The sequence below is a fragment of the Xiphophorus hellerii genome, chromosome 11 (assembly GCF_003331165.1).
Source record: "Xiphophorus hellerii strain 12219 chromosome 11, Xiphophorus_hellerii-4.1, whole genome shotgun sequence".
NCBI classification, from domain to species: Eukaryota; Metazoa; Chordata; class Actinopteri; order Cyprinodontiformes; family Poeciliidae; genus Xiphophorus; species Xiphophorus hellerii.
Window position 1 is genome coordinate 27,241,715 of NC_045682.1, and position 25,483 is coordinate 27,267,197.

A 25,483-nucleotide genomic window follows, 5' to 3' on the forward strand; every position below is an offset into this window, starting at 1 on the left:
TTCCTTTAGAATTTGCAAAGTAAAATAAGTCACATTAAGGTGTAGAGCTTGGTGTAATTTTGACTGTACCTTGCATTTCTCTTGGTGCAGCTCTATCTGGATGTCAGTTAGTTTGGACCTGAGATCTTCATTGGCTGCTTGTAAGGCAGAAATCAGGGCTTCAGGCTTCTCGCCCTTCGTACGACCTTTCTTAGCCATCAGTAACAGTCTAGAGAACCGCTCTTGTAGATTTCATTGAGACTCTAGAGAAACCTTCCAAGTTGTTCCTGAGATTTCCAGTTCCTCCTCCTCCTCATTCTCCTGTTAGACTTTAGGGCTGTGGGGGTAATAATAAAAAACAGTTCTTGAAAGATGCTTTCAATTTAATCTGAGATTGAGCTTTAATAAAAAGAAAAATGAAAGATCATTCCCCTCTGCAGAGCTGGTTAGAGACAGCCTAAAATATTGGGAGCTATAATTTCATCAAAAGGTGATTGTACAAAATACAGAATAAGAAAGGCTTTAATACAAACATACACAGCACAAACCTTTTGAAATCTTCCAGTCACTCCATGAATACACACATCTTTGTGTTGGTCTATCAATCAACACTAAAATCGCAGTTTATTGAAGTTTGTGGTGGTGCTATGCTAAAATGTGTTTAAGAGTTTAAGAGATATGTGTAATTAATCTAATACCAATCCACCTTGATAAGATCTCCGTTTCATGTTCACCATGTGTGAGTGAACAGAGAAGATATTTGAAGATCACGTCATTCATGATCAACATTAAAGATTCTGATGTTACCAAAGTTACAAAGATCAGACAAGCTAAAGCTGAGATTACAAAATTATATCTTGAGGACAGAATGAAAGGTGAGAAAATATTGACTCATCCATGAAACATCTGACAGCCTGTTAGAGTCAGACTCACAGAGAAACGTGAAAATCAGCCATCAGTCACTCAAAATGAACCTTGAAGCAAATGGGTGACATTGATTAATGTGTAAATAAGCTCTGGGTTTCTGTGTGACCCTTTCAAATTGGAGAATTGGCACAGAACTTTCACAGAAAGGTTGAGCCGAAAGGGGAACGTGATATGAAGAGGGACCCGCACCTTGCATTTAGGAGATTAGTATTTTTCTGTTGCTCATACAATTATCCTGACAGGTGCTGAACAGTTGCTTGAGTCAATTTTGATTCCACTCCATTTCCTGGCAGTCTTCCTCACATATCCAGTGTGACCTTTTAAATCATGCTGTCTCATTCAATGTAAATTAAAATTTTCAGGTTTTTCAGTTGTTTTCAGCTTTTACATCATGGCTGCGCTTAACATAGAAACTACAACGCTTCGAAGAACAACTTAAAACTGCATCAATGGAGCAGCATCGTTGTGACGACGTCCTCAATGAGGAGTCAAAACTTCTTAAAGAGACAGAGGCCAATTTCTAGACAGCGATAATGTGACGTCAAATTTCTTTCAAGTTGTTTTTGATATATACAATATTCTTATAATAGCTGATGATAACATACTTTACTATGATACAAAATGGCACAATGTACATTAGAAAATAGGTAATACCTTCAGTGTGGCTTAATGTTCTTGCAGTTGGTGAATTTGCTCTGAATTGTAAGGCTCAAAACTTTCAGAACCTCGTCGTTTCAAAGGTTCTGGTTTGAAAACAATCCTTCAATTAAGTCACCCAGCACAAAATATAATCCCCCAGTGTAGGAGTAAAAAGTTAATATAACATTTCTTGCACTTGGCAGTATTATTAAAAAGTGCCAGCTTTTACAAAATAAGCTCAGACACTTTGTTTAGCCGTCAGCTATGTCTGTTAAATCACGCCGTTGTAATTTCTTGCACTTATGAGTTCAGTTTTCTCAACAATTATCATCAGAAGCAGTGACACACCAGTCAATTGGAAGGAGTAAATGTACAGCACTTTGTTTTGAGTTTAGTACAAATCTGATACAGGTTGGGAACACATTTTGATGCATAAGTGGAATTCATCTTATGAAGCCATTGTGTCCTGTTTGAGGAAAATCAGTGATATTGAAGGAGGCAGCAGTGCTGCTCCACAGATTAGCTTCATTGTACTTTGATAAAAACATCAGAATCAAAGTCAATTTGAATCAGCAGATCGTACTTTAAACAAAACTGGTACAGTCCAATGAAGTCTGATAAATGCATTTCTAACCAGAAGTTAGAATAGAATAGAATAGAATTCAACTTTATTGTCATTGCACTGTCACAAGTACAAGCAACGAGATGTAATTTGCATCTATCCAGAAGTGCTCTACGAGATATAAATATTTATTTACAGATGTACAAGACTATGTATGTATGGACTATACGGGGTTATAGCAAAAAGATATAGATATTGTGGATAAATATAAATATGGGAGCTATATGTACAGATTACAGATTATACAGAATATACAGAATATACAAGAATGTTAGGGAATGGATTAATACAAGATAAATAATGGCAGATCAAATTTACATATTGTATGTGGGTGTGAAGAAAACAGTCCGTGATGTGTGTGTGAGGACAGTCCGTGTGTTATTGTTGTATGAGAGGATAGGGGAGTACAGTCCTTATAGTTTATGTTTTATGTCAGGAGGCGTTCAAAAGCGTGACAGCTGTGGGAAAGAAGCTGTTCCGGTGCCTGGTGGTTCTGGTCCCTAGGCTTCTGTAACACCTCCCAGAGGGCAGGAGGGAAAAGAGTGTGTGTGCTGGGTGAGTGGAGTCCTTTGTGATTTTCCCGGCCCTTTTCAAACACCGCTTCCTGTAGATGTCCTTGATGGCAGGGAGCGGTGCCCCGGCGATATACTGGGCAGTTTTCACCACCCTCTGCAGCGCCTGCCGGTCGGAGACAGAGCAGTTCTCGTACCAAGCTGTAATACAGTTGGTGAGGATGCTCTCAATGGTGCAGCGGTAGAAGTTCGTGAGGATCTCTGAGGACAGGTGGTTCTTCCTCAGGGTCCTCATAGATAGATAGATAGCATTTATTGTCATTGAACAGAATTCAACGAAATTTCCATTGCAGCTCCCGTGCAAAAGGTCAAATATATACAGTAAAAATAAGCAAACACACAATAATAATAATAACAATATATACAGAAGAAGAGGCGCTGATGCGCCTTCTTAATGAGTTTGGAGCAGCTGGTCGTCCAAGTCAGGTCCTTGGAGATGTGGACTCTTAGGAACTTAAAGGTGTCCACACGCTCCACCACTGTCCCCTTAATGTGGATGGGTGGATGTGGGTCAGCGTTCCTCCTGAAGTCCACGATAAGCTCCTTGGTCTTCTCGGTGTTCAGCTGCAGGTTGTTTTTGTCGCACCACTCAGCCAGACGGTCTACCTCCTCCCTGTAAGCGGCCTCGTCATTATCTCTGATGAGGCCGATCACCATGGTGTCGTCTGCGAACTTGATGATGGCGTTAGAGCCGTGGACAGGTCTGCAGTCGTAGGTGAAGAGGGAGTAGAGGAAGGGACTCATCACACAGCCTTGTGGCACTCCGGTGTTTATGATGATGGTGGATGAGAAGTGGTTGTCCAGCCGGACATGTTGAGGTCGACTGGTCAGGAAGTCGAGCAACCAGTTACACATGAGTGAACTGATGCCGAGGTCTGTGAGTTTGGTAATGAGTTGTGATGGGATGACAGTGTTGAATGCTGAACTAAAATCTAAGAACAGCAGTCTGGCGTAAGTGTTCTTACTGTCCAGGTGAGAAAGGACAGAGTGCAGCGCTATTGAGACTGCATCCTCTGTGCTCCTGTTCTGCCTGTATGCAAATTGGTGGGGGTCTAGTGTGGGGGGGAGACAGGATCTGAGGTGTGCTAGGACCAGCCGCTCCAAGCACTTGGTAATGATGGGGGTAAGGGCTACCGGGCGGTAGTCATTGAGTCTGGTTGGGTTGGGATTCTTGGGGATTGGGACAATGGAGGTAGACTTGAAGCAGGTCGGTACCACAGCGTGGTCCAGGGACAGGTTGAAGATGTCCGTCAGCACTCCTGCCAGCTCCCCAGAGCAAGTTCTGAGGACACGTCCAGGTATGCCATCAGAACCCGCAGCCTTGTGGGATTTTATCCTGCTCAGAGCCGCTCCTACGTCAGTGGGGAGGAAAGTCAGTGGCTGTTGGCCTGGGGTGGTAGCTGCTTTGGTTGCAGTTGTGGTATTCCCTCTCTCAAAACGAGCATAGAAGTTGTTAAGTTCGTTGAGAAAGAAGACATCAGTAGAAGCGGGGGTGGTATTGGGGTTCTTGTAGTCTGTGAGAATCTGAAGGCCTTGCCACATACGTCGGGGGTTGGAGTTAGAAAAATGATCCTCCACCTTCCTTTTGTAGTGGTGTTTGGCCTTCTTGATTCCCTTCTTCAGCTCAGCCCTGGCTGCACTGTAAGTCTGTGCATCCCCTGACCTGAAGGCGATGTTGCGGGCCTTCAGCAGGAGACGAACGTCTCGGTTCATCCAGGGTTTCTGGTTGGGGTACATGGTAATGCGTTTGTAGGTGGAGACACGTTCTATGGTGGTGGAAATATGGTTCAGAACAGATGAGGCGTACTGATCCAAGTCTGTATGGTGGAAAATAGTCCAATCTGTATTCCTGAACCGGTCCTGGAGCACAGTGTCTGAGCCCTCTGGCCACACCTTTACTGTCCTCACGGTAGGTTTCACACGTTGGATGAGTGGCAAGTACCGAGGTGTGAGGAACAGGGAGAGATGGTCTGATTGTCCGATGTTGGGGAGGGTGTCACATTGTAGGCTCCAGCCAGATTGGAGTAGACATGGTCCAGGGTCTTTGTCTCCTCTGGTGTGGCAGGAGACATGTTGGTGGAATCTGGGAAGAACTGTCTTCAAGTTGGAGTGATTGAAATCACCTGCAACAATAAAAGCAGCCTCGGGGTATTTGGTTTGGTGTTTGCTAATAGCCGCATAGAGTTCTTTCATGGCTAGCTTGGCATTAGCATCCGGGGGGGGCAGTGAGGATGATCCAGGTGAATTCCCTTGGGAGGTAATAAGGTCTTTATTTGACCATTAAAAACTCCACATTCTGTGAGCAGTGACTCTCGGTAGTAGCAGAGTCTGTGCACCAAGCTTTGTTAATATAAATGCACAAACCTCCGCCTCTGGTCTTGCCGGAGTCATCTGCTGTCCTGTCGGCTCGGTGTGTGTGGCGTCCACTTAGCTGGATAGCATTGTCCGGGCAGCTGTTGTTTAGCCATGTTTCGGTGAAAAACATGACATTTGAGTCCATAATCCGTCTGTCACTCGTGATGGATAGTCGTAACTCATCCATTTTATTAGCCAGAGAACGGACATTGGCGAGGAAAATGCTGGGTAAAGGGAGCCGGTGTGGTGTTAGCTTTAGCCTAGCTCGCACCCCTCCACGCTTACCTCGCCTTTGTTTACGTTCTCGTCGCGGCCTGCGTACACTTCCACCCGGCCGGCAGAAGTGAGCAGCCTCCGGTGTTCTGGAGATCTCTGTTCTGTTCTGGGATGAGTCGGAGATCGGCGATCATAGTCAAAATTGTAGCTCCAAAGGTCCAGAAGTTCGTTGCTGCTGTAGCGCAGCAACGCGGTGCAATTCTTAGTTAGATGTTTGACCTGACTTCAGAATCAAATGAAACAACCAGAGAAAAAATATTTCTCTCAGGTGAAGTAAAACATACAAGCACTTTTTTTTAGCCCAAACATTCAGTAACTTAGAGTGATATTATTTAAAACAGCAATGCAAAAATCTCATTGGATATTTCCACTAAATTTACTCATTTAATATTGTTAAGGAAATATGATTATTTTAATGCTTAATACAGTTAATCTTAAAAGATATATGGAACACTCTTATTTTGAACAGGTTTGTGTTAAGCATTTAAAACTAAACCAGAGGGGTAAACAGTCAGAGACACAGGAACCAAATGCTGATTAAGGGAGATCTCTCAATGGGACCCCCACTGTGAGGCCAGGCCACAGGCGAAGCCATAAAATTTGCATTTTCCTTGGGAGACAGAGACTTTAGATTTCTCAGGTATCTGTGAGATTGTATCTCAGGTCGTTCTGTACTCAGAATGACCGTGGGAGCCACAGGGGGTCAGGGCCAGCTATCTGCTCTTTTGTCTCGGTAGAAGGCAGATGGTCTTTTGATCTTTGCGTAGATTGAGGGGAGTTTTCTGAGTCCCTACGAAGTTTCTAATAGGTCAAAGAACGGAACGCCTAGAATGCATAAATTAAATAGGGAAACACCTATTTGGTATAAAAATTACGTACACGGAGCACGCAGAGAAAAAAAAAAGAGAGAGAGCGGCCGCTATTTTTGCCTTTTTGTATTTGTTTTGTGTTTGTCTGTCTTCCCCTTGTGTGTCTTTATTCTTATGAAAAATGCATATCTCTGTTCCTCTGCAGTTTTGTTGTTCATTGCTTTGTATGAGATTAAACTCTGTGATCTGTGACGTCAACACGCTTTGTTGTTGTTTCGTTTTAGCAGCACGCGGTCGCTGCACGTTGCCCACGGAGAACGCCGTCGCTCGCCAAGGACTCGGAAGATTAAAAGAGGAAAAAAGGAGCCAAACGTTTTGTCCAAAGCTAGCATTAAATGATACTCTTTTTTAATAATATTTAATTTATTTTATTGTTAAAATAAGATTTACAAAATTATTGAAGATTTACTTAGAAATATAGATGAAGATAAGTGTAATACTAGAACTCAAAAAGCTAATTCAGTTCTGAAAATTATCAAAGTAAAGATTTTGTAAGAGACTGTTAATGTTTGTGGATGTTCTGATTGCATTTTATAATCAACTATTCAAAAATATGCAAACTGGAGACCAGTGGGACCTGCTGCAGGAAGGAGTTCGATGTGTTCGTCATAATCTGGAACAGGGCCACATAAACTGTTGGACTGCAGAAATAAATCAGTGTTGGAAAGCTTACGGATGCTTCTAAAATAGATCCTGTTACCCAAGAGTTGGTTCAACCAGAAGCTTACAATTTCAAACATGTTACTAGATCCTTACATTAAAGCAAGACTTGTAGCTAAAATGCAACTCATTTAACAAATACAGAGCTTTTGTAAAGAAAATTATCCTTAAATTATTTTAACAATTATCAACTATTATATCACCAACACATATAATGTAAAAGACTGAAAGGTGATTGGTTAAAATGAAAGATGATAAAAGATAAGCAGTTATGAGTGAGAGCTCATTTGAAACTACAAATTTTAATTTAATACAATATTTTTTACTTGCCTTTACTTAGTGTTTTTGTTTAGAATGAAATTTGGAAAAGCTAGGAATAACTAGAGTTCTTCAAGATAAATGAAATTATGCATATCAATATGCATAAATTGTGCTCAATACAAACAGCACCAAAAACAGTTTATTTTAATTTTACTGTTTAATTTGGTTATGTAATTATATGGTGTTGTGGAAAAAAATAATTACTGAGCACTGTTAGATGAAATCACTCAGTCAGCTTTATTTTCTATATAATGCACAACACAGAGAGATTATAAGACAATCAATAATGAAGCGGTTCTGCATGACAGCACTACCAGGCAGAGGGAACACAGTGGTTTTATACCAAGGATAAGGATCCAAAACAGTCTGCAGGAAAACAACTTTCAACCTTGTGTGTGTGTGTGTGTGTGGGTGGGCGTGTGTGTGTGTCTGTAACCCAAACAGGTTCTTTTGGTGAGAGTTCACAAGCACATAACATGTTCAGCAGATGGTCTTTATTCCTGGTTTAAATGTAATATTTGTCAGCTCATCCTAAACTAAATGTACAAAAATAGTTGTGGTTTTGAAAAATAACATAGGAGAAGTTGAAAGAAATAAGCCATATTCAACCCAGACCCGATGATTACACCACAATCATGCAAAGCCAATCATAATTTACCATAACCACTAATGCTGCATTAACCTACATTTTACCCAATGAATTCAGATTCTACTCTGAGAGCATGGTTGGATATTAATATGCCGGAAGCCACAGTCAATCTGATTAACGTCACAGTCAGTTTTCTGACTGGACTGTGAATCCGTATGCTGGTTAGTAAAATGAACAAATTCATCCCAACACAGGCGTAATCTGAGCAAACTGCATAATGCAGCCTCAGTTTAACAGTTTCAGTTTCAGCCTTTTCTCAGATTTATCTTTAATATATTTTTTAATCATTTGTTATTTGGCCCTTTTTGAGCAGTGAACAAGTGGAATTGTTCACTGCTCAGTTTTCTCAGAGTGTGTGTGTTTAGAGTACACTCAGCAGCCACTTTATTAGGGACAAATGTTTAATTGCTTGTCAACACAGACATAAATCTAATGATCCACATGACAGATAGTCAGAGTAGTTTTAGGCATTTGGAGAAAATCAAACTGAGTTTGGATTTTAAGTGACTCAGGTGGCATGATTGTAACAGATGGGCTGGTCTGAATATTTTACAACCTGAAGAGTTTCATCCACAACCATCTCAGGTTTGCAGAGAATAGACTGAACTGGGCAGACTGGTTTCGATACAACAGGAAAGCAGCTGTGGCTCAGATAAGATTTTATTACAACCAGAGCATGAAGAATAATATTTCTGATCAGACAACATGCTAAACATGAAGAAGATGGGCTACAGCAGCAGAAGGCTGGCACTACGAGTCAACAACAGAAAACTGAGGATAAAATCTACCAAAAACTTTGAACAATCAGAGGAGAAGTTTCAGAAGTAGCTTACTGGATATGGAACAACTTTTAATGGGAACTCTTAGCATTCAACAGGTTCTCTGCTTCATTCTTTCAGACATTTTTTCTCAAAACATTGATCATCTTGATATCCCATCACTTTGGATTGATCTGTTTATCACAAGCTCCATATTGTTCTTTAATTTGTCAACTACAAATATATATACAAGTATATAACCACCTCTAGTTTATCCATCTAAGATTGTCATCATAGATTCAGTTGGTCAAGATGTTCTACGCAAACATGAAAACAAACTCATGATGTTTGGGCTGTTTCTTGACATTACAAGGACAAATGCATTTTAATAGAAGAGCACTGAGCCAAAATTAATAATCTTTAACTAGAAGATTTGCATTTTTAACAGAAACAGTCAAAGGACCAGATTCTGTTTAATTTTCAATTCTGCAAGAAGCTTTCTATAATTCACCTCCACCCCCATGTTCACTCAACATCCTCCTAAAACAGCCAAATCCACATGAGATCATCACAAGGTTGGACCTAAACTCAAACATTACACATTGGTCTTATGATCATTACTTAACTAATTGTAAATGGCTCATTGTAAAAAATAAATTAAGTTCAAAGGATTGATTGAAATGAACATTTTCTTAATTTGTCATGAAACAACCACAGATTTTAATGTTTCTTGTGAGACATCGATTGTGACAAATCAACAATAACTAGGTAGCTGTGAATTGGAGGAAAAATTTTACAATTGCAGCTTTTTTCACAAATGGAAATCTGAAAAGTGCAGCATGCAGATATATCCACTGTTTTTACTCTGTCACCCCTAAAAAAATAACTTAATATAGACTATTAGCGTACAGTTTTATTTTAATATGCACACAGCTGGTCTGTGAAGACCTCAAACAAACAGCAAGGTGAAAATCAAGAAACACACCAGACAGGCCAGTTAATCCATCGTAACTTAATCCATCGCCTAAAATTGGAAAGATTGCGGCACAACTCCAAACCTGCCAAGACCTGGCCGTCTGCCTACACTGACGGCCAGGCAAGGAGCAAATTAATCAGAGAAGTTTCAAACAGGCCTGATAACTCTGAAGGAGCCGAACAGATACATTGACAAACCTAAACTGTGCATTTATTATTTGTGAACTCTTGAGAGAATTGCCAAAATTAGTTACTGTAAATTTACCACAAACCATTTAAAGCTACTAAAACTATTTTGAACATGGATTTTAAACCTAAATCTATTTAGTAATTTGTGGCAGATGTTGAAAGTCTAGGGGTGAACATCCACACCGCATTTAAGATTTCTATTTGTGACCCCAGTCTTCACCCCACTCTCACTATAACCTGCTCAGAATCCCGGCCCAACCTGCAGACTGACCACAGGAACAGACTTTCCCTGACTGTGAGTCATGTAGAGCATCCCAGGTTCACTGCTTCCCCGAGGGTCAAGGAAGCAGCTCTATACAAATTACATTGGATAGTAAAACAATAGAATGAATAGATAATATTTTAGATATCTTGCTGTATTTTTACAAGCTGTTCATCCAGTTACTCTGTTCACATTACTATATTGTCCAGAAAGTCAAAGAAAAAAAATGATGAAGAACACTTGAATAGTGAAGGAGAACACCCACTGATGATTGTATTGCATGAGAGGATAAATACAGTAACTAATTCAGTTACTGAAATAACAGTCTGTGGCTCAGCAGGTTCATTCGATTCAGGGACAAGAGAGGACAAACATTTCTGACCCAACTCTTTCTCTCTCGGCTCTGAATGTGAACGTACATGTGATGCTCTGCAGCACGTACAGTACAGACCAAAAGTTTGGACACAACTGTGTGTCCAAACTTTTGGTCTGTACTGTATATCAGCGTGAATTTGTGCATCTGAAATAATGCAGCATGAAGCACATTGATACCATGACCCACCAAAGGAAGTGTTGGTGCAGGATTATCAATACAGAATGGGTAATGGGTCATTCACAGAGCAATGCCACCTCAAAATGTGTCTGGAATGACGGCGCTACGAGCAAATCTATAACAAAACGGACTTGAATATAGTTATTGAGGTTCATATTGTTGTTTTGTTCTGTGTAAGATATGAAGTAAACAAGAGATTTAGGCTTAAAAATGACTAAACTTTTGATCAAATGTTTTAATACAGAAATGCTGACTTTCACAGTCAGCCATGGCAGTCACTGACTCTCCATGAGGAGTGGACTGCAAAATGAATCTGACTGTTCAGAGTTCTGCATATTAATGATGTCCAACCCTCCATGATAAGTGCAGCTTCTAGAGGATTGTGAAGTAAAAGTCCAATCAGGGATTCAGGTAGGAATCACATGACAAGCTGCTTCAACACTCTGGTGTTTCCAGAATATCTGGCTTTAACTGGCCTGTAACTGCTGGGATCCTGTTCAGCTCCTATGGAAGCTGCAACCTTTAGATTTGGTCTTCAACTGAAGATGTGCCCTGTTGTGTTCAATGCACAGACATTATAATGCCAATATATTAATCTGTTTCCAACAAACAAAGCTTTCAGATATGGAAATCTGGATTCTCTAATGGTAATATCTATTTATTTGTTGATATTACTTTGTTTTTTAATATAAATATATATTTTTTTCATTTTAAACTTTAAACACATTCTTTCATCTAAGGTTTCTATAATAACGTGTTAATTTTTCAACATTTCAGTAAAAAAAATAGTGATGATTATTACAATAACTTAATCCTTTGCGAAAGATCTTAAAAATAGATGACAGTTATCTATAAATGTCTTAAATTTGACCACTCATAAACACCTTCATCAGCAAGTATTTGGTCTAAAACAGTTTTGTGATTGTGGTACAGCTATGAATTTTTAATTATTGTGGATATATTGCCAATATTTGTTACTTTATAAATGTATCCATATTTATGGCAGGAGTTACAGTTTCCAGCACTGCTGCCAGCCAAGCTGCAGGATGTGAACATTTCATAGAAAAACTGTTGAACTACGGCTCTAAATGAAATGAAAAAATACTCAGCAGGCAGTTTACTGAAATTACTTCCATTTTCAAACTGTTTACACAAGAAAATATAAAAATGCAATATCATTTTTTTTAAGATGGACTGAGTATGTCTGTAACTTATGTTGGGCAGCCGTCTCATTATTACCTAACCACAGAGCCAGACAGAAAGGTCTCCTCAGTAATCGGATGTCCATGAGGCTGTAGCTGCTCAACAAGCTCATCTTTCCAACTTTCCCTTTTTATTTCAGGCAAACTCTTACAGCACAACTTAGCTTCCTGCTAATCCTGGTTATGCAACTGAATCAGCAAATGTTCTACAAACTAATAGAAACAGCTTCCCTAAAGTAAATGAGCAATTTAAGTTTAATCATTCTGGGTGTTATGATGTAAGATGGTTCAAAGTCTCATCAGACTCACTTGATTTCTGAATTACGATTCATCTTGAGCCAAAGAGTTTTGTAATAATTTTCGCTGCAGCCACAATCTCATAGCTGTATACAAGCAAACAGAGCATGAAAATACCAAAGGCTGAAATCTGTTACCATGTTGGAAGAGGTCATAAGGTCATCATTTCTGACATGCTGTTTCTCTTAACCAACTGAATGTATTTTTAATCTGTAATGGAAATTCTCCATGAATGATGGTGGACAAATAATGAAGCAGTGGTTCAAATCCTTCGGCTCATTTGTCTCCAACTTCTTTTATGTACAGAACATTTTTCATGTAAACCTGTTCAAACAACTGATTACATATATTAGTTCAACCATTGTGCTGTATTTGTCTTTTACAACAATCATGGTACAGCTGGAATAGAAACCTTTCTTTGATCAGATTGACTAGAACATACAGAAATGGCAGGAGGAGGAAAACGTCCTTAGAAAAGGAAACATATCTCCTGGTTTCCCTGATATTTAAAACTCTGTAGGTTCTCAAAACAACGTTTTTCAAGATTTTTTCTAGAAAATACTTGAATGTCCACAGGAAGTCAGATACTAAGGTTTTAATCAGCTACAGTTTCGAAACAGTTTAAATTGTTGTCCCTGCTGTGTTAATTAACTAAGGAGTTAATTTATGAATGAAAAACATGTGTGATGGTTTTATTGTGAATCTGGTGAATAAACCTTAAAAATAAACAGAAGAGTTTGGAAATAAAATGGTTGGCAGAAGGAAAAATGACTTAAATAAAACAAAACCTACAGACCATGACAGTATATATATCATTCTGTTGGTAGGTTTTGATCTGATGTGCCGTGGATCAGGCCAGCTGTCAGAATTTCAGAAAGATCTATAGACAATTAATATCTGTCCCATATCCGTGATGAGCCTGAAACTGTCTGATCTGCTGCAACTCCGTGATGCTGTTGCAGGCCACAGCTGACGGTGAAGGCCCTGCCAGCATCCTGCCATCGTCTTGCAGCATCACTGCAGCATCCTCTGAAATGATGGTCAGTAATGTGTGCTAATTCACCGCGCAGGAGGAACGACCATGCCGGACTGTACACATTAAAGCCGATATTTACTTGCATCCGGGTTTATTTAAGGTGCAGGCAGCTGATGACAGCTACTACAGCCTGCATTTACAGATATTGTCACTGAAAACATGCGAACATGGAAAGAGCATCGATGCCGTGTGTGGAAAACCCCAACCAAAGGCAGGACGGTTCCCAGCATCGTTAACGGGTCTGCCGGTGTAGGCCAGCCGCCAATGTGCACAATAAATCACCGCTGCGCCGCTAAATAACAGACCTTTAAGTTCGTGTTGCCATGCATGTCGCTGGAAACTGCCTAAATATTTTCTGTCGAAGCACACTCAGTTAAAAAATAACATTTCCGGCGCTAACAGTGAATGAGTCTCCAACCAGCAGGCCCGCTAGTCCGACTAACTCCCACTTCCGACCGACGATGAAAAAACAAACAACACGCAGAAAAACGCGCCGCTTTCACCGACTCACCTCAGAGGGAATTCTCATCAGGTGTGAAATCCTAATTCATATGAAACAACGCCCATGCCATCTTCATTTTTCACTAACGTGATTATCTGAAACGGCCTTCCACGGCGGTGGTGTGTGGATGAGCAGCAGCCGACAATGAAGCGGTGATGGCCGGTGGTGATGATGCTGGAGCCCCGCCCTCCTCCGCATGCAGCCAGAATGAGCTCACTGCTGCTCCGCTTCTCCAGCTGGTGGATTTAACACGTCCAGTCCTCCTTCAGAGCATCATCACTCTGACAAAACATTCAGACTTTTGGCTCAATAGAAACAAAATGAATTCTCTTTGTCTGTCTTTTTAAAAACAGAGGATAATCATTCTACTTTATTTCAGCAAATTCAGAAGTGAAACTCATATTTCATAAATTAATTTATTGGCTATTTATTATCCTGATCGAAATACAAAATTCAGTTTCCCAGAATATTAGAAAATACATTAGACCTATGCTGCATCCAAACATACAACTGGAAAGTTTAGTGGAAGGTAAAAGTGTAGTCAAAAATGATGCTCCTTGCTTTTTGAAACCATATTTTTATATTTAAAAATTTTATACAGATTTTGGGTCATGATTCGGCTTATTGTGAAGACCAGTCCAGATGGGCCCCATATCACCACTTATGGAACAAACATGACAGTTATTATGCAGTGAACGTGGAAACTTATTTCAGAACTAATTTGCTTGGATTATTAAAAACAAGCCAAACTGTTAAGAGGAGGAACAGAATAATATTTCTTGTGTAGAAAGGTTTTGAAATTTACTGAAAACTGTACCCTGGATTTAGATTTATTATTAAATAAAATTATGTTTCTTCCAGTCAGAAGAGACATGTTAGTCATATTAAAATGTAACTTTCAAACTAAATCAGTCAGAGGAATGAACAATTCTTAGACTTCAGGCAACATTTAATGAATAAAAGGAAAGTGGCTTTACTGGAACAAAAGCATCATTTCATTTCCTGCTCTTGTTGTTGAAAGGTGGAAAAAACCCACAGCCTAAAAATCAGTCACATTTCCATCCTAATTCCAACAGTTTACTTTTGTTTTCCTGTTGTAATTTTCTACATCTGGACTTTATTTACTCATAAATTTCCCTCACCTTTAGGAAGGTGCAGGCGCAAGGTGTGAAAAAATTCAGAACTACTCTCATAGACAACATGTATTTCAGAAAGCTATGCTATGAAAGTTAGCGCCACCCAATGGTCAGTATGAGAACTGTGGATGACATCCGGAGCCATTCTATCCTCAAACCCAGGATCCGATGCATGAAGCCAGAATCAACAGCGTGTTCAATTACTGACAAAGACTCCAAGTTCTCTCTTTTGATCAGGTTTGTATTTATTTAAAATAATCTGCAAAGCTGAAAGCAGATTTTACTGTATATACTGCAATTTATTCAAAAACACATTTCACAAGGTTACCTTTGTTTTACTTTCTGGTATTTCACACTATTGAGTTGCAACCTAGAAATGATCTATTGCTCAGTTATTTAAAAGATACAAACATTTTAATACTTTGGGGGTTGAATAGCTTTCAGTGATTGAAAGAATATTTTGTGAAAATGTTGAATGTACAGTACAGACCAGAAGTTTGGACACACAGTTGTGTCCAAACTTTTGGTCTGTACTGTACTTGTCCAGCGTTTATCTAACCAAGAGGACCCTAAGGCGCTATATTCAGTCATTCACCCATTCAAATTCAGAGTCACACTGTGATGGTGGTTAGTTACTTCACTGCAGCCACAGCTGCACACTGACAGCAGTACGCTGAAGTTTGCATTGAGTGGACAAGCACAAGGGACAGAAATACATTTGAAATGAATTGTAAATATTTAATGCTAAAATAAATATTTAAGAACTTTTTGTGTGAACATTTATATATGTTGTTACACCTGAATTTCTCTAAAAGTTGTTTTTATCCTGCATTGGAATTGCCTTTATATTGTCTGGGAAACAAAAACTTTAAGTTCAACCAAAAATGACATATTAACTGCTGACAAACTGCACAACAAACAGAAACAAAACTTAATTGAGTCTCTGGAGTTTTGTATTTTTGCTGGAGTCTCTCCACACTTAAAAAATAAGAAAAGTAAATAGATGAATGGACTCCTGTTAGAATAAATGATTGTTTTCAAAATAGTGAATTTTTTGAGGATTGGAGGTGTAGCTGTTGACTCTGTAGATGGTTGGGGATTTCTGCACACAGTGCAACTCCACATGTACCATGCCCAACTGTGTCATTTTTCCATGGCTGAATTGCTGTTGTTCCTTTTTACTTAAACATTTTATAACACAACTAGCAGAAGACAATCAAATTATTTAGTATCAAGAAATTTGTCTGGGCTAACCCAGGGATCTCCAGCCTGTGGCTCTTTGGACCTCCCCCATGGCTCTTAATAAATCAGGCTTAAAATAGTAAACAGTACAACTTTTTAAAATATAGACATGACAACAAATGTTGTTTTTAGATTTTCCATAACAGAATGGTACAAAAGATAAAAATCATATTGTTTTACTTTTCTTGTCATTGAGTTGGAAAGTGTGGGATGATGATCAGTGCCTCATCTGAGGCTGGAGTCTTGAGCCAGAACGATAGAATGTCCTCTCTGAGTCGGGGAAGCAGTCCTGGAGGAGTTTAAGTACCTCCGGATCAAAAATCCATCAGATTTATAAGTTGATTGGTTCTGCCCGAAGAGGAGCTGCCCCCTCCTTAGACTGCTGCCTCTGCAACCCAATCGCAGATAAACGGTTGGGTTGCAACGTCTCCAAATGAAAAAAGTCTCCAAACCGAGCTGAAATGCTGCTGATCTACTCCAACCCTTTGTCATTCTCTAGGTAAAAATCAATCTGGGTTTAGTTAGTAGTAAACTTCCAACTTCCTGCTTCCAAGGGCATGACAGTCACATCCACCATCACTGACAGGATTTCCGCAGCTTGTCATCACATCTTATTAAAAATGCTGACATAGTCCTTGAATTTGTTTTTTTAATCAACAGGCAATCCCTCCAGTCCAGGAGTTTTATGAATTTGCATGCCCTCATGGCAGCAGTAACTTCTTAGGATAGTGGTTATAACCCATAGGAAGCAGTGGGTCCTATTTGTTGGAAAAATGGGCCAACAAATAGGTGCTTAGTGCTAAAACACACACAAACACACACACTTCCAAAGAATAAAGCCAGATAATTATTCTCTACACTTTTTATTTTTCAATACACTTTTTACCCCTTCAAGTAACGCCCTCCACTGCGTCCCCTGATTTAAATAGTTGCAACCCCCATTGATAAGAGAAGTCCATTCACATCGCTGCATCTCTCTGCCGCCCCCCATCACTCAGCCCCCCCCCCCCCCCCCCCCGGCATTTATATACTCCTACTGCTCAGATCGCTCAGCATTTAGGCCTATGTCTCTTCTGAGGAACTTTTTTCTTCTATCAAACTAAAGATCAGAAGACTGAAGATGAAAACGAGCAGGATGAAAAGCAGCGCAGCGCTTTGCGTATCAAGCGGACAAACTCAGAAGTCTAAAGAAGTGGAGGAACGGGGCCGCTGGGGGACCAAGGCGGAGTTCATCCTCACCATGATGGGGGCAATTATCGGCACTGGGAATATTTGGAGGTTCCCATATCTGTGCTACAAGAACGGAGGGGGTGAGCGCTTTTACGCACAAGTGGCTCTCCGGCTTTCTGGCTCCTCGGCAGCCTTCTTACCCTGTCTCCTTACTGCTGTCATTTTTTGGTTTGTTTTGTTTTTTATAGGTGTGTTTTTCATCCCATACACCGTGTTCATATTTACGTGTGGAATACCCTTGTTCTTTCTTGAAACTGCGTTAGGGCAGTACACCAGCCAGGGGGGAATCACTTGCTGGCGGACGATTTGTCCGCTTTTTCAAGGTAAAACACGCGGAACTATTTTCATGTTTCTTTAAAAGTCTCAATGAAATGTTAAAACTTAGACTGTTTAACGCGTAGCAAACATCATGGATACAGAAAGTCTTTACTTTTCAAAAAGTCAGTCTTTGATTCATTTTTAGACTTTTCATAGCAATTGCAGTGAATTATCAGCCATCAAATCTCCCACGCAGTGGCGGTTCTTGGGCTGTAGGTCCAGTTGCCAGGGAAACTCTTTTTATGTCTTATCTGTTTATTGTGTCTTGAACAAGTTTGCATTGAAGTAAGTGTCTCTTGCTTGTTGGTGAGTACTGGGAGACCTGACTGCCTGATTTCTGCTGAAAAAAATATCAGATAATTACTTGAATTTTATTCGCAAAACAAAAAATTTTACTTCCTTCATTAAACAAATGTTAAATATTTAGAAGGACAATGCTGATAGTTTCCTTGGACCACATTTTAAAGTATCTCAATAAACATCAAACTATTGTTTGATGTGTCCAACAAACAGACAGTTAAAGGCTGGAACTAATACTGTTCACATTTTAGAAACTGCTGTAATAAAGTTATATTGGAACATTTTAAAGTCCAATTAGAACATTGGGGATCATGTTGCTTGACATGATAAAGTAATTTATCTTACTTAATTAGGTTTGCATTATTTTCTAAATATTTTACTTGAATGATATTAAAACTTTCATTGAACCAGAATCATTTCTTGTCTTTCCCCTCAGGCATTGGTTATGCCAGTCACCTTATCATCGCATTCAGCGCCACTTCATACATCATAATCCTTGCTTGGGCGTTTTTTTACCTGTTCTCCTCCTTCAGCTCAGACCTGCCATGGGCTTCATGTGGGAATTACTGGAACTCAGGTAGTTCCTGTGATGCTGCTTATATACAGATCAAAGCATGAAATGCTGTAAAACCTATTTTGTATTTTAAAAAGTATAAAGCTTCATGTAGTTTTATGTGTAAAATTAGCATTCTGATGTATTTGTATGTTTTCACATTAGACTCATGCTTCGATAACCGTCTGAATCTGAGCCTGGAATCACGACTGAACACTTCGCTCCCAGTTGTAGAGTTCTGGCAGTAAGCATGAGTTCACAGTTTATATTATATTTCACTCATTTATATTCTCTGGTTTATTTCTTTATTCAATAATTCCCATTTCCCATTGTCCTGTTTCCTGCAGCTCCTACCGTCTTTCAACTTTTATTTTATTCGTAAACCCTTTTTGTCCTTGAACTTTTCCATAGTTTGTTACAACTACAAGCTTCAAAGTTTGTTGTTGGAGATTAAAGGGGGGTTTTACGTAAAATCAACTTTTCTGAGCTGAGTCATATTTATCATGTTATAATGTTGTTTTAAAACTATACATTTATTTTGAATTTTAAAGCCTAATTCAGATTAAATAGTCAGATAAAAGGTCAATGACTTGCTAACCTCAGTTTATAATGACAACTGGTATAAAGTTGTCTATCTATTCAAGCTCATTGGATTGTATCACATTAACTTCGCAGCAATCCCACCTACTGATCAAGCATATGGCGACAGTGGAGAGGAAGGCTGGAGGACAGTCGGTGTCCTCCAACAGAACCAGGCTCACTATGAGACACAACGGACTAGCACTGACAAAGTTCATTTTGTTTTCTTCCTTTTCAATATTTGTCCTAATCTTTCATTCTCACCCCATCTGCCACCTCTCTGACCAGACATCGAGTTTTAAAGATCTCTGGTGGGATCGAGGAGGTGGGTGGGCTGAGGTGGGAACTGGCGCTGTGCCTCATCCTGAGCTGGATCATCTGCTACTTCTGTGTCTGGAAAGGAATCAAGTCAACAGGAAAGGTCTGACACTTCAGAGATCAACATTATTTTTTTTACATATCAGTGTGTGTGTATGTGTGTGTGTTTAATATGACAGAAACAAGCAGGTTGGGTCCTTGTTAATTTCTTTGATGTATATTGTACAGCAGTTCCTGTTTGACATTTGATTTCATATAATTTTTGTTTTCTGTGATCTGTAAAATATATGAAACATCTTTTCTTTTCCCACACAGGCAGCGTACTTCACAGCCACCTTCCCTTATGTCATGCTGTTTATTCTGCTGATACGAGGCGTGACCCTCCCAGGAGCTCTGGATGGGATCATTTATTATCTCTACCCTGATATCTCTCGCCTCTCAGATCCCCAGGTAAAGATATATATCCAATACTTATGTCACATTTATTGAGAGCGATGTTCAAATAAGGCACAGATTAATGTTTGTGCACTTTCTTCAGGTCTGGATGGACGCTGGTACTCAGATCTTCTTCTCCTATGCAATCGGCCTTGGTTTCCTTACTTCTCTTGGGAGTTATAACTCCTTCAACAATAACTGTTACAGGTAAATTCAATAATGTGTCTTAAAACTGCATTCGACTCCTCTGAACATTCACACATTAACATGAAATGAAAACAACACATGAAGCATCAGTGAACAAGCAGCAGCATCATCAAGAATAACAAATTCCTCAGTCATATCAGAGTTAATGTTTGGTAGAGGCTAAAAGCAATATGCCAATATTTGAAGATTATATAAAGTCCCATTTGATCCACCATGCAGTAAAATGTAAAAGTGTAGATTCTGATATAACTGAAAAAGTACCAAGACATTTCTATCCAGTTAATCTGGATCAATCTATCCAGTTTGATCAGAAGAGCAGCCATGATGAAGGAATACTGAGCTCAGGTGGGGGAATACACACAACTATTACCCATGTGCTCCATGAATTTAATCTTTTATGAAGGAGATGATAGAAGGAAACCACCGTTAGAGGGAAAGCTATGAAAATTTTGCCACAAGTCACGAAGCACAAACTTCTAAAACATTAATACATGAACCAAAATGTAAACTTTTTGCCCTGCATGGAAATGCTCTGAAGCACAGAATTATCACTGATCCCCTGAACACACCATCGCCATGGTTATTTGAAGATCATTAATTATCTTTGACAATAGAGTCCAACAATGAGGACCAATTTACAGAATTAGAAAGTCAGAAAAAATGTCTGCTTTTCAGGTTGATTTGGTGTGAACAAAAAATACTGAAGTATTAATTTTGACTGAGTTTGACAAGAAGCAATTAGTGATGTCTAGACTGCAGGGTCACTGCAGGGTCACTGCAGGGTCACTGCATCCCTACGGCTGGGCAACTTTGCAACGTTACCTGGCTGCAAATGTCAGGATGTGTCCAGATCTGGTCAAAAATAGCAAAACCAGTGAACAATGGTTGCTTGGTCTTTTTTGCTAGTATGTTTGTGTTGTGCAAACTGTGTGGCTTAACTTTTATATTAAACTCCCAGACCGACTAGTTTACAAAACAAAACAGAAACGAACAATGTAAACAAGAACAGGTTATGGGTTTGGTTTTATTGTGTTACTGTCAGTGTTTTGTTACCTACATATTTTACATAAAGACTTTAATGTACATCTTTTTTTTCCGTGCAGGGACTGTTTCTACTTGTGTCTGCTGAACAGCGCCACCAGCGTTGTGGCTGGCTTTGCCATTTTCTCCGTTTTGGGCTTCATGACGTATGAACAAGGCCTGGACGTTTCTGAAGTAGCAACATCAGGTTCTTACTTTGAGCGATATTAGATATATCTTTTTCTCACACACAGCTCTTAAGTAAATGTAGCATACAAATAGCATTATTCTAATTTTGACAAATTATTTTGTTTTGATGGATTGAATCACAGATAGTTTGTTTAAATTGGCATGTTTAAATAACTGAAGATGCTTCTTTTTAAATGCCTTGTTTAAATGTGGTTTTGGATAGATTCCAGGTCTGTGATCCATTTTCTTCACCCATTTTATATATTTCTAATTTTATTTGTTTTTGAAATAAATATTTCTAGGCCCTGGGTTGGCATTCATTGTGTTTCCGCGCGCTGTGGCCATGATGCCGATGCCTCAGGTGTGGTCCGTGTGTTTCTTCCTCATGATCATTCTGCTTGGACTAGACAGCCAGGTAACAAGACTCAAGTCATATAAATAAATGAATGAATAAATTGATAAGTGTAATAAATATTTTTTTCCCTTAATCATTTCATTCCAGTTTGTTGGTATAGAGTGTGTGATGACGTCTCTGGTCGATCATTTCCCTTCTTACCTGCATCAAGGCTCCAGGCGGGAGCTGCTTCTGCTTGTTATGTCCTGCATCTTCTGCATGCTTGGATTCTTACTTGTCACTGAGGTTTGGACATATTAATAAGGACAGGGCGGGAGAGAATATCAAGCATTTAATGTATTACATTTTCATTTTGACATTGTACATTTACATGTTTGTGTTAATTAAAATGTTATTTTTAACCAAAAGCCACATGACATTTCATCTGAAGGGTGGGATTTACCTGCTGCAGCTGTTGGACCACCATGTCTGCAGCGGCTCCACCCTGCTGATCCTCTCGTTCTGCCAGTCTGTCAGCATTGGGTGGGTCTATGGTGAGTCACTGGCACCTGGATTTATTTGACTGTTCTTGATTTTGGCAAACGCAAAAGTAACAGGTTCACATTTGATTTTGGCAAATGCATACCCACAATTATGCCAAGAAGCTTATTATTATTATTATTATTATTATTATTATTATTATTATTATTATTATTATTATTATCATGTCAATCACTGCACTGAGTCCTATGTGCCTTTAACCAACAGGTGCAGACCGTTTCTACGATAACATCCAGGAGATGATTGGCTATCGTCCATTTCCTTTCATGAAGTACTGCTGGCAGTACATCACTCCTCTGGTTTGCTTTGTACGTAAAACAAATCACTGACATCATGTCTGACATTGTCTATGTTCATTAACATAAAGACGCCAACAAGCATTTTACCAGGAACAGAGAGGCTGTTATGTCACTTCGTCAATTATTTTCAATTAATCAATCAATCAATCAATCAAGTTTATTTGAATAGAACATTTCAGCAACAAGGTAGTTCAAAGTGCTTTACATCATGAAAACATAAAAACACCACAAACGCATCATATTGTCAACAATGTCAAAAATAATTTGATCATTAAAATCATCAATATACATATATGTTGAACAATGTTCCATTTATTATGGTTCAAAAGTAACTAATCATGTAGGCCTTTAATTCTGTTCATAAAATAAATATTACTAAAGCATCAATACTTTATTTTTAAGATGATTTGAGCATCATAATCCATGACCTCCTGGGGAATAAATGTGTTTTCCTGGAGTATTAATGTGTCTATGTTCAAAATGGGAAAAGTAAGAGAGCATGCTCTTCTACTGATCCAGTTAAAAGACTCAAATTACAAACCAACGCAGAACTCCTTCATCATTCAGTTTGTGCTATTTGATGTTTTCATAAATCTCGTCTGTCTTGTCTCTTCACAGGGAACCTTCATCTTCTCGATTATAAAATATACTCCACTCAAGTTCAGTAACTCCTACGTTTATCCGCTATGGGCAAATGTCCTGGGATGGTTTTTTGCCACAGTTTCTCTTTCACTCATCCCACTGTTTGTACTTTTCAAATTAATCAAAGGCCAAGGCACACTCCAACAGGTGAGCAGGATCTCAGCAAAAGCATAACAGACACAACCAAGTAACACAACAAGCAGGATTATTTGTAAAATCAGCACAAGATTGGGATAGCCTAGATTTTTTTTCTCAGCTAAAATTTAACAAGAGACACATACATATAAAATAAACTATGCTTGACTTGTTCATACATCACCCCTAAAAGGCTATGAAGACAAAACTTCATGTTGCTTTTCACGTTTCTTTCCTCAGCGTTTCCTATCGCTCTGCAAGCCAGTCGCTACCTTGAACCAAATACGCAGCACTTCCACACCGGACAGTGACAGCAGAGCTCCGTACACAGAGCTCAGACCTCTGACCCAGACGGCCGGACTCGCTCAATCAGAACCAACAAACTGCTCAGCCGAGAGGCTGACCGTCTACTAGCAGAGAGATTCAGGTCTGAGTCACTGAATGTTCTGACAACAAAATCCTTCGAACCAAACCGGGAGAATGTTGCATCCAGGTCCGTGATCCACCTTCAGCCACAACTCAAGAAAATTTTATATCAATATTGTTTCCTGAGAAAGTGTATTTTCTGTATATATTTTCATACATATATTTTTATGTTTATTTATATATATCATCATACACGGTTTGCTGTACATGAACAAGAAGAACAAAGATGTAACCAAACAAAGCAAATTATAAGGGACATTAGGTGTAAATATCCAGTCAAATATGGATTATAGATTTTGCAGTTTTAAGTATGATTATGCATATCAGCTTTGAACACTGAATACTTCACATTTAAACAGCTTTATTAGGAAATGTTTAAGACAAACCTGTATGATCTGACCTCATCCAATGTTCAGAATCCCTTCATCATTTTCACATTTTGTCACTGGACTAAAATTGTTTTTCTTTCTTTTCAAAAAGGCTCAACCTCAGTCGAATTGGTTGGATCACATCTGTGAGCATCAACTCTTGCACAAATCTCCAAATGCATTTAGTTCTAAACTTTGACTGGGCCATTCTCAGACATAAAAACAAGCATAATGAAGGAGAGAGACATGCCTAGGCTTGTAACACTTATTTATATTCTAACCCTGCTTAAACTTTATCTCATTTTATCTCAGAGCTGTCTGCTGTGTTTTCAGTCTTTTTTTGTTCACTAAAGTTGTCTAACAAACCTCTGAGAACTTCACAGTTTAACATTTTATTTACTAATTAAAGGAGTCCTGAATGCAGTCAGGTGCTCTGGAGTTTATTTTGGGGTCTCAGAGTGAAGAGGGGCAAGTAGAAAAATGAATCAAATTTCCTTCTACCTCTGATAATGTGACAAAATGTGAAAAACCTCAACAGGTGTGAATATTTTTGTAATGCACTGTGCAGAAGATGTTTTTTTTTTCTAGAATCACTCATGTTAAAGCATTATTATTACATGAGAAGCATTCCGCAGCAGCAAACCTCATGACCATCCAACCAGTTAGAATGCATCAGCGCCTTAATGCGTTCACACTTTGATCTGTGTCAGTCAGACACCAAGTTAATAAAATATCTCTTTCATCCGCCCCACACTGGAAACACCTTGTCTCAGAGCAGAACGCTGCAGAAGCTCGGTCACATCTCTGCTCCAGTGAACCACGTCGAGTCACGAAGGCTCAGTCACATACCACTCTCCAGGTTTACATAAGCCCCAACATGTTCAAGACCTATTAGTAAGGGTGTGAAGAAATTATATTGATGTTGGAAGTAAAACTGACAAACATAAATGAGATTAAGCTAGCAGGTGTTTGTCATTTACTCGCATGCCTTTCCTGGAGAAGCGCAGCAGGCCAGTAAAACGTTGAGCTGGGAGCGTTTTCACACGACTCACATGCGCATTACACATGAACATCACTTAAACATTTAAACATGCTGTAAAGACTAATCAGAATGAATCTGATCTTTTTGTAACTGGGTGTGTGATTTAGGGTTTTGTTGTTAATTGTTAATAATCTTAAGAGTTTTTTTTTCTGGAATCTGTGCTGCCCTGACCAACTTTTGTCACTTTGTATCGGTTGTTCATTCTAACTTTGGATCAAATGGTTTCAGATGAACTCTTTGTTTTTGCAAGGCTACAATAAAACATGTATTCAAACCAGTATCAATATTGTAATAAACAGAAATGGGATTTAGTTTAGTTGATTATTTATTATCACCAGATGCATTTCAAGTATGTGAAAATTCAAGATTCAACTCTGCCCAGTGATGGGCTGCTTCTACTGACAATGGAAAAGGAACATTATGAAATAGAAAAAGATAGATGTCTATTTCCATAACTTATATATGGTTTTTTAACAAGTTATGTTAGTTTGTGGACACGATCCATC

At 39.1% G+C, this 25,483-nt stretch overlaps 2 protein-coding genes across 5 annotated transcripts in view; one reads left to right on the top strand and one right to left on the bottom strand.

The window, feature by feature from the left end:
- The window catches only part of jakmip2 (janus kinase and microtubule interacting protein 2), a 34,849-nt gene extending 21,016 nt beyond the window's left edge, over positions 1 to 13,833 (bottom strand). For both annotated transcript variants that reach the window (XM_032576950.1, XM_032576951.1), the window contains exons 1-2: positions 13,653 to 13,833; positions 70 to 316 (exon numbers count right to left, since the gene is read on the bottom strand). In XM_032576950.1, coding sequence (XP_032432841.1) covers positions 70 to 198 — 129 coding nt within the window. In that variant the 5' untranslated portion in view covers positions 199 to 316; positions 13,653 to 13,833. The remainder of the gene's footprint in view (positions 1 to 69; positions 317 to 13,652) is intronic.
- Positions 13,834 to 17,062: 3,229 nt separating this feature from the next.
- Positions 17,063 to 25,288, top strand: LOC116728362 (sodium- and chloride-dependent GABA transporter 2-like). 3 transcript variants are annotated; one of them, XM_032576417.1, is made up of 15 exons: positions 17,063 to 17,331; positions 17,440 to 17,574; positions 18,306 to 18,446; positions 18,588 to 18,666; positions 19,290 to 19,422; positions 19,635 to 19,769; positions 19,858 to 19,961; positions 21,065 to 21,189; positions 21,473 to 21,585; positions 21,673 to 21,810; positions 21,956 to 22,058; positions 22,273 to 22,373; positions 22,983 to 23,153; positions 23,382 to 23,568; positions 24,048 to 25,288. In XM_032576417.1, the coding sequence occupies exons 1-14, from the start codon at positions 17,142 to 17,144 to the stop codon at positions 23,553 to 23,555; spliced, it is 1,842 nt and encodes a 613-aa protein (XP_032432308.1). In that variant the 5' UTR covers positions 17,063 to 17,141; the 3' UTR covers positions 23,556 to 23,568; positions 24,048 to 25,288. The 3 variants fall into 3 exon arrangements, with proteins under 3 accessions (XP_032432308.1, XP_032432307.1, XP_032432309.1); XM_032576416.1 differs by having other exon boundaries at positions 17,064 to 17,331; positions 23,382 to 25,288; XM_032576418.1 differs by lacking the exon at positions 21,673 to 21,810 and having other exon boundaries at positions 17,064 to 17,331; positions 23,382 to 25,288.
- Positions 25,289 to 25,483: the final 195 nt, after the last annotated feature.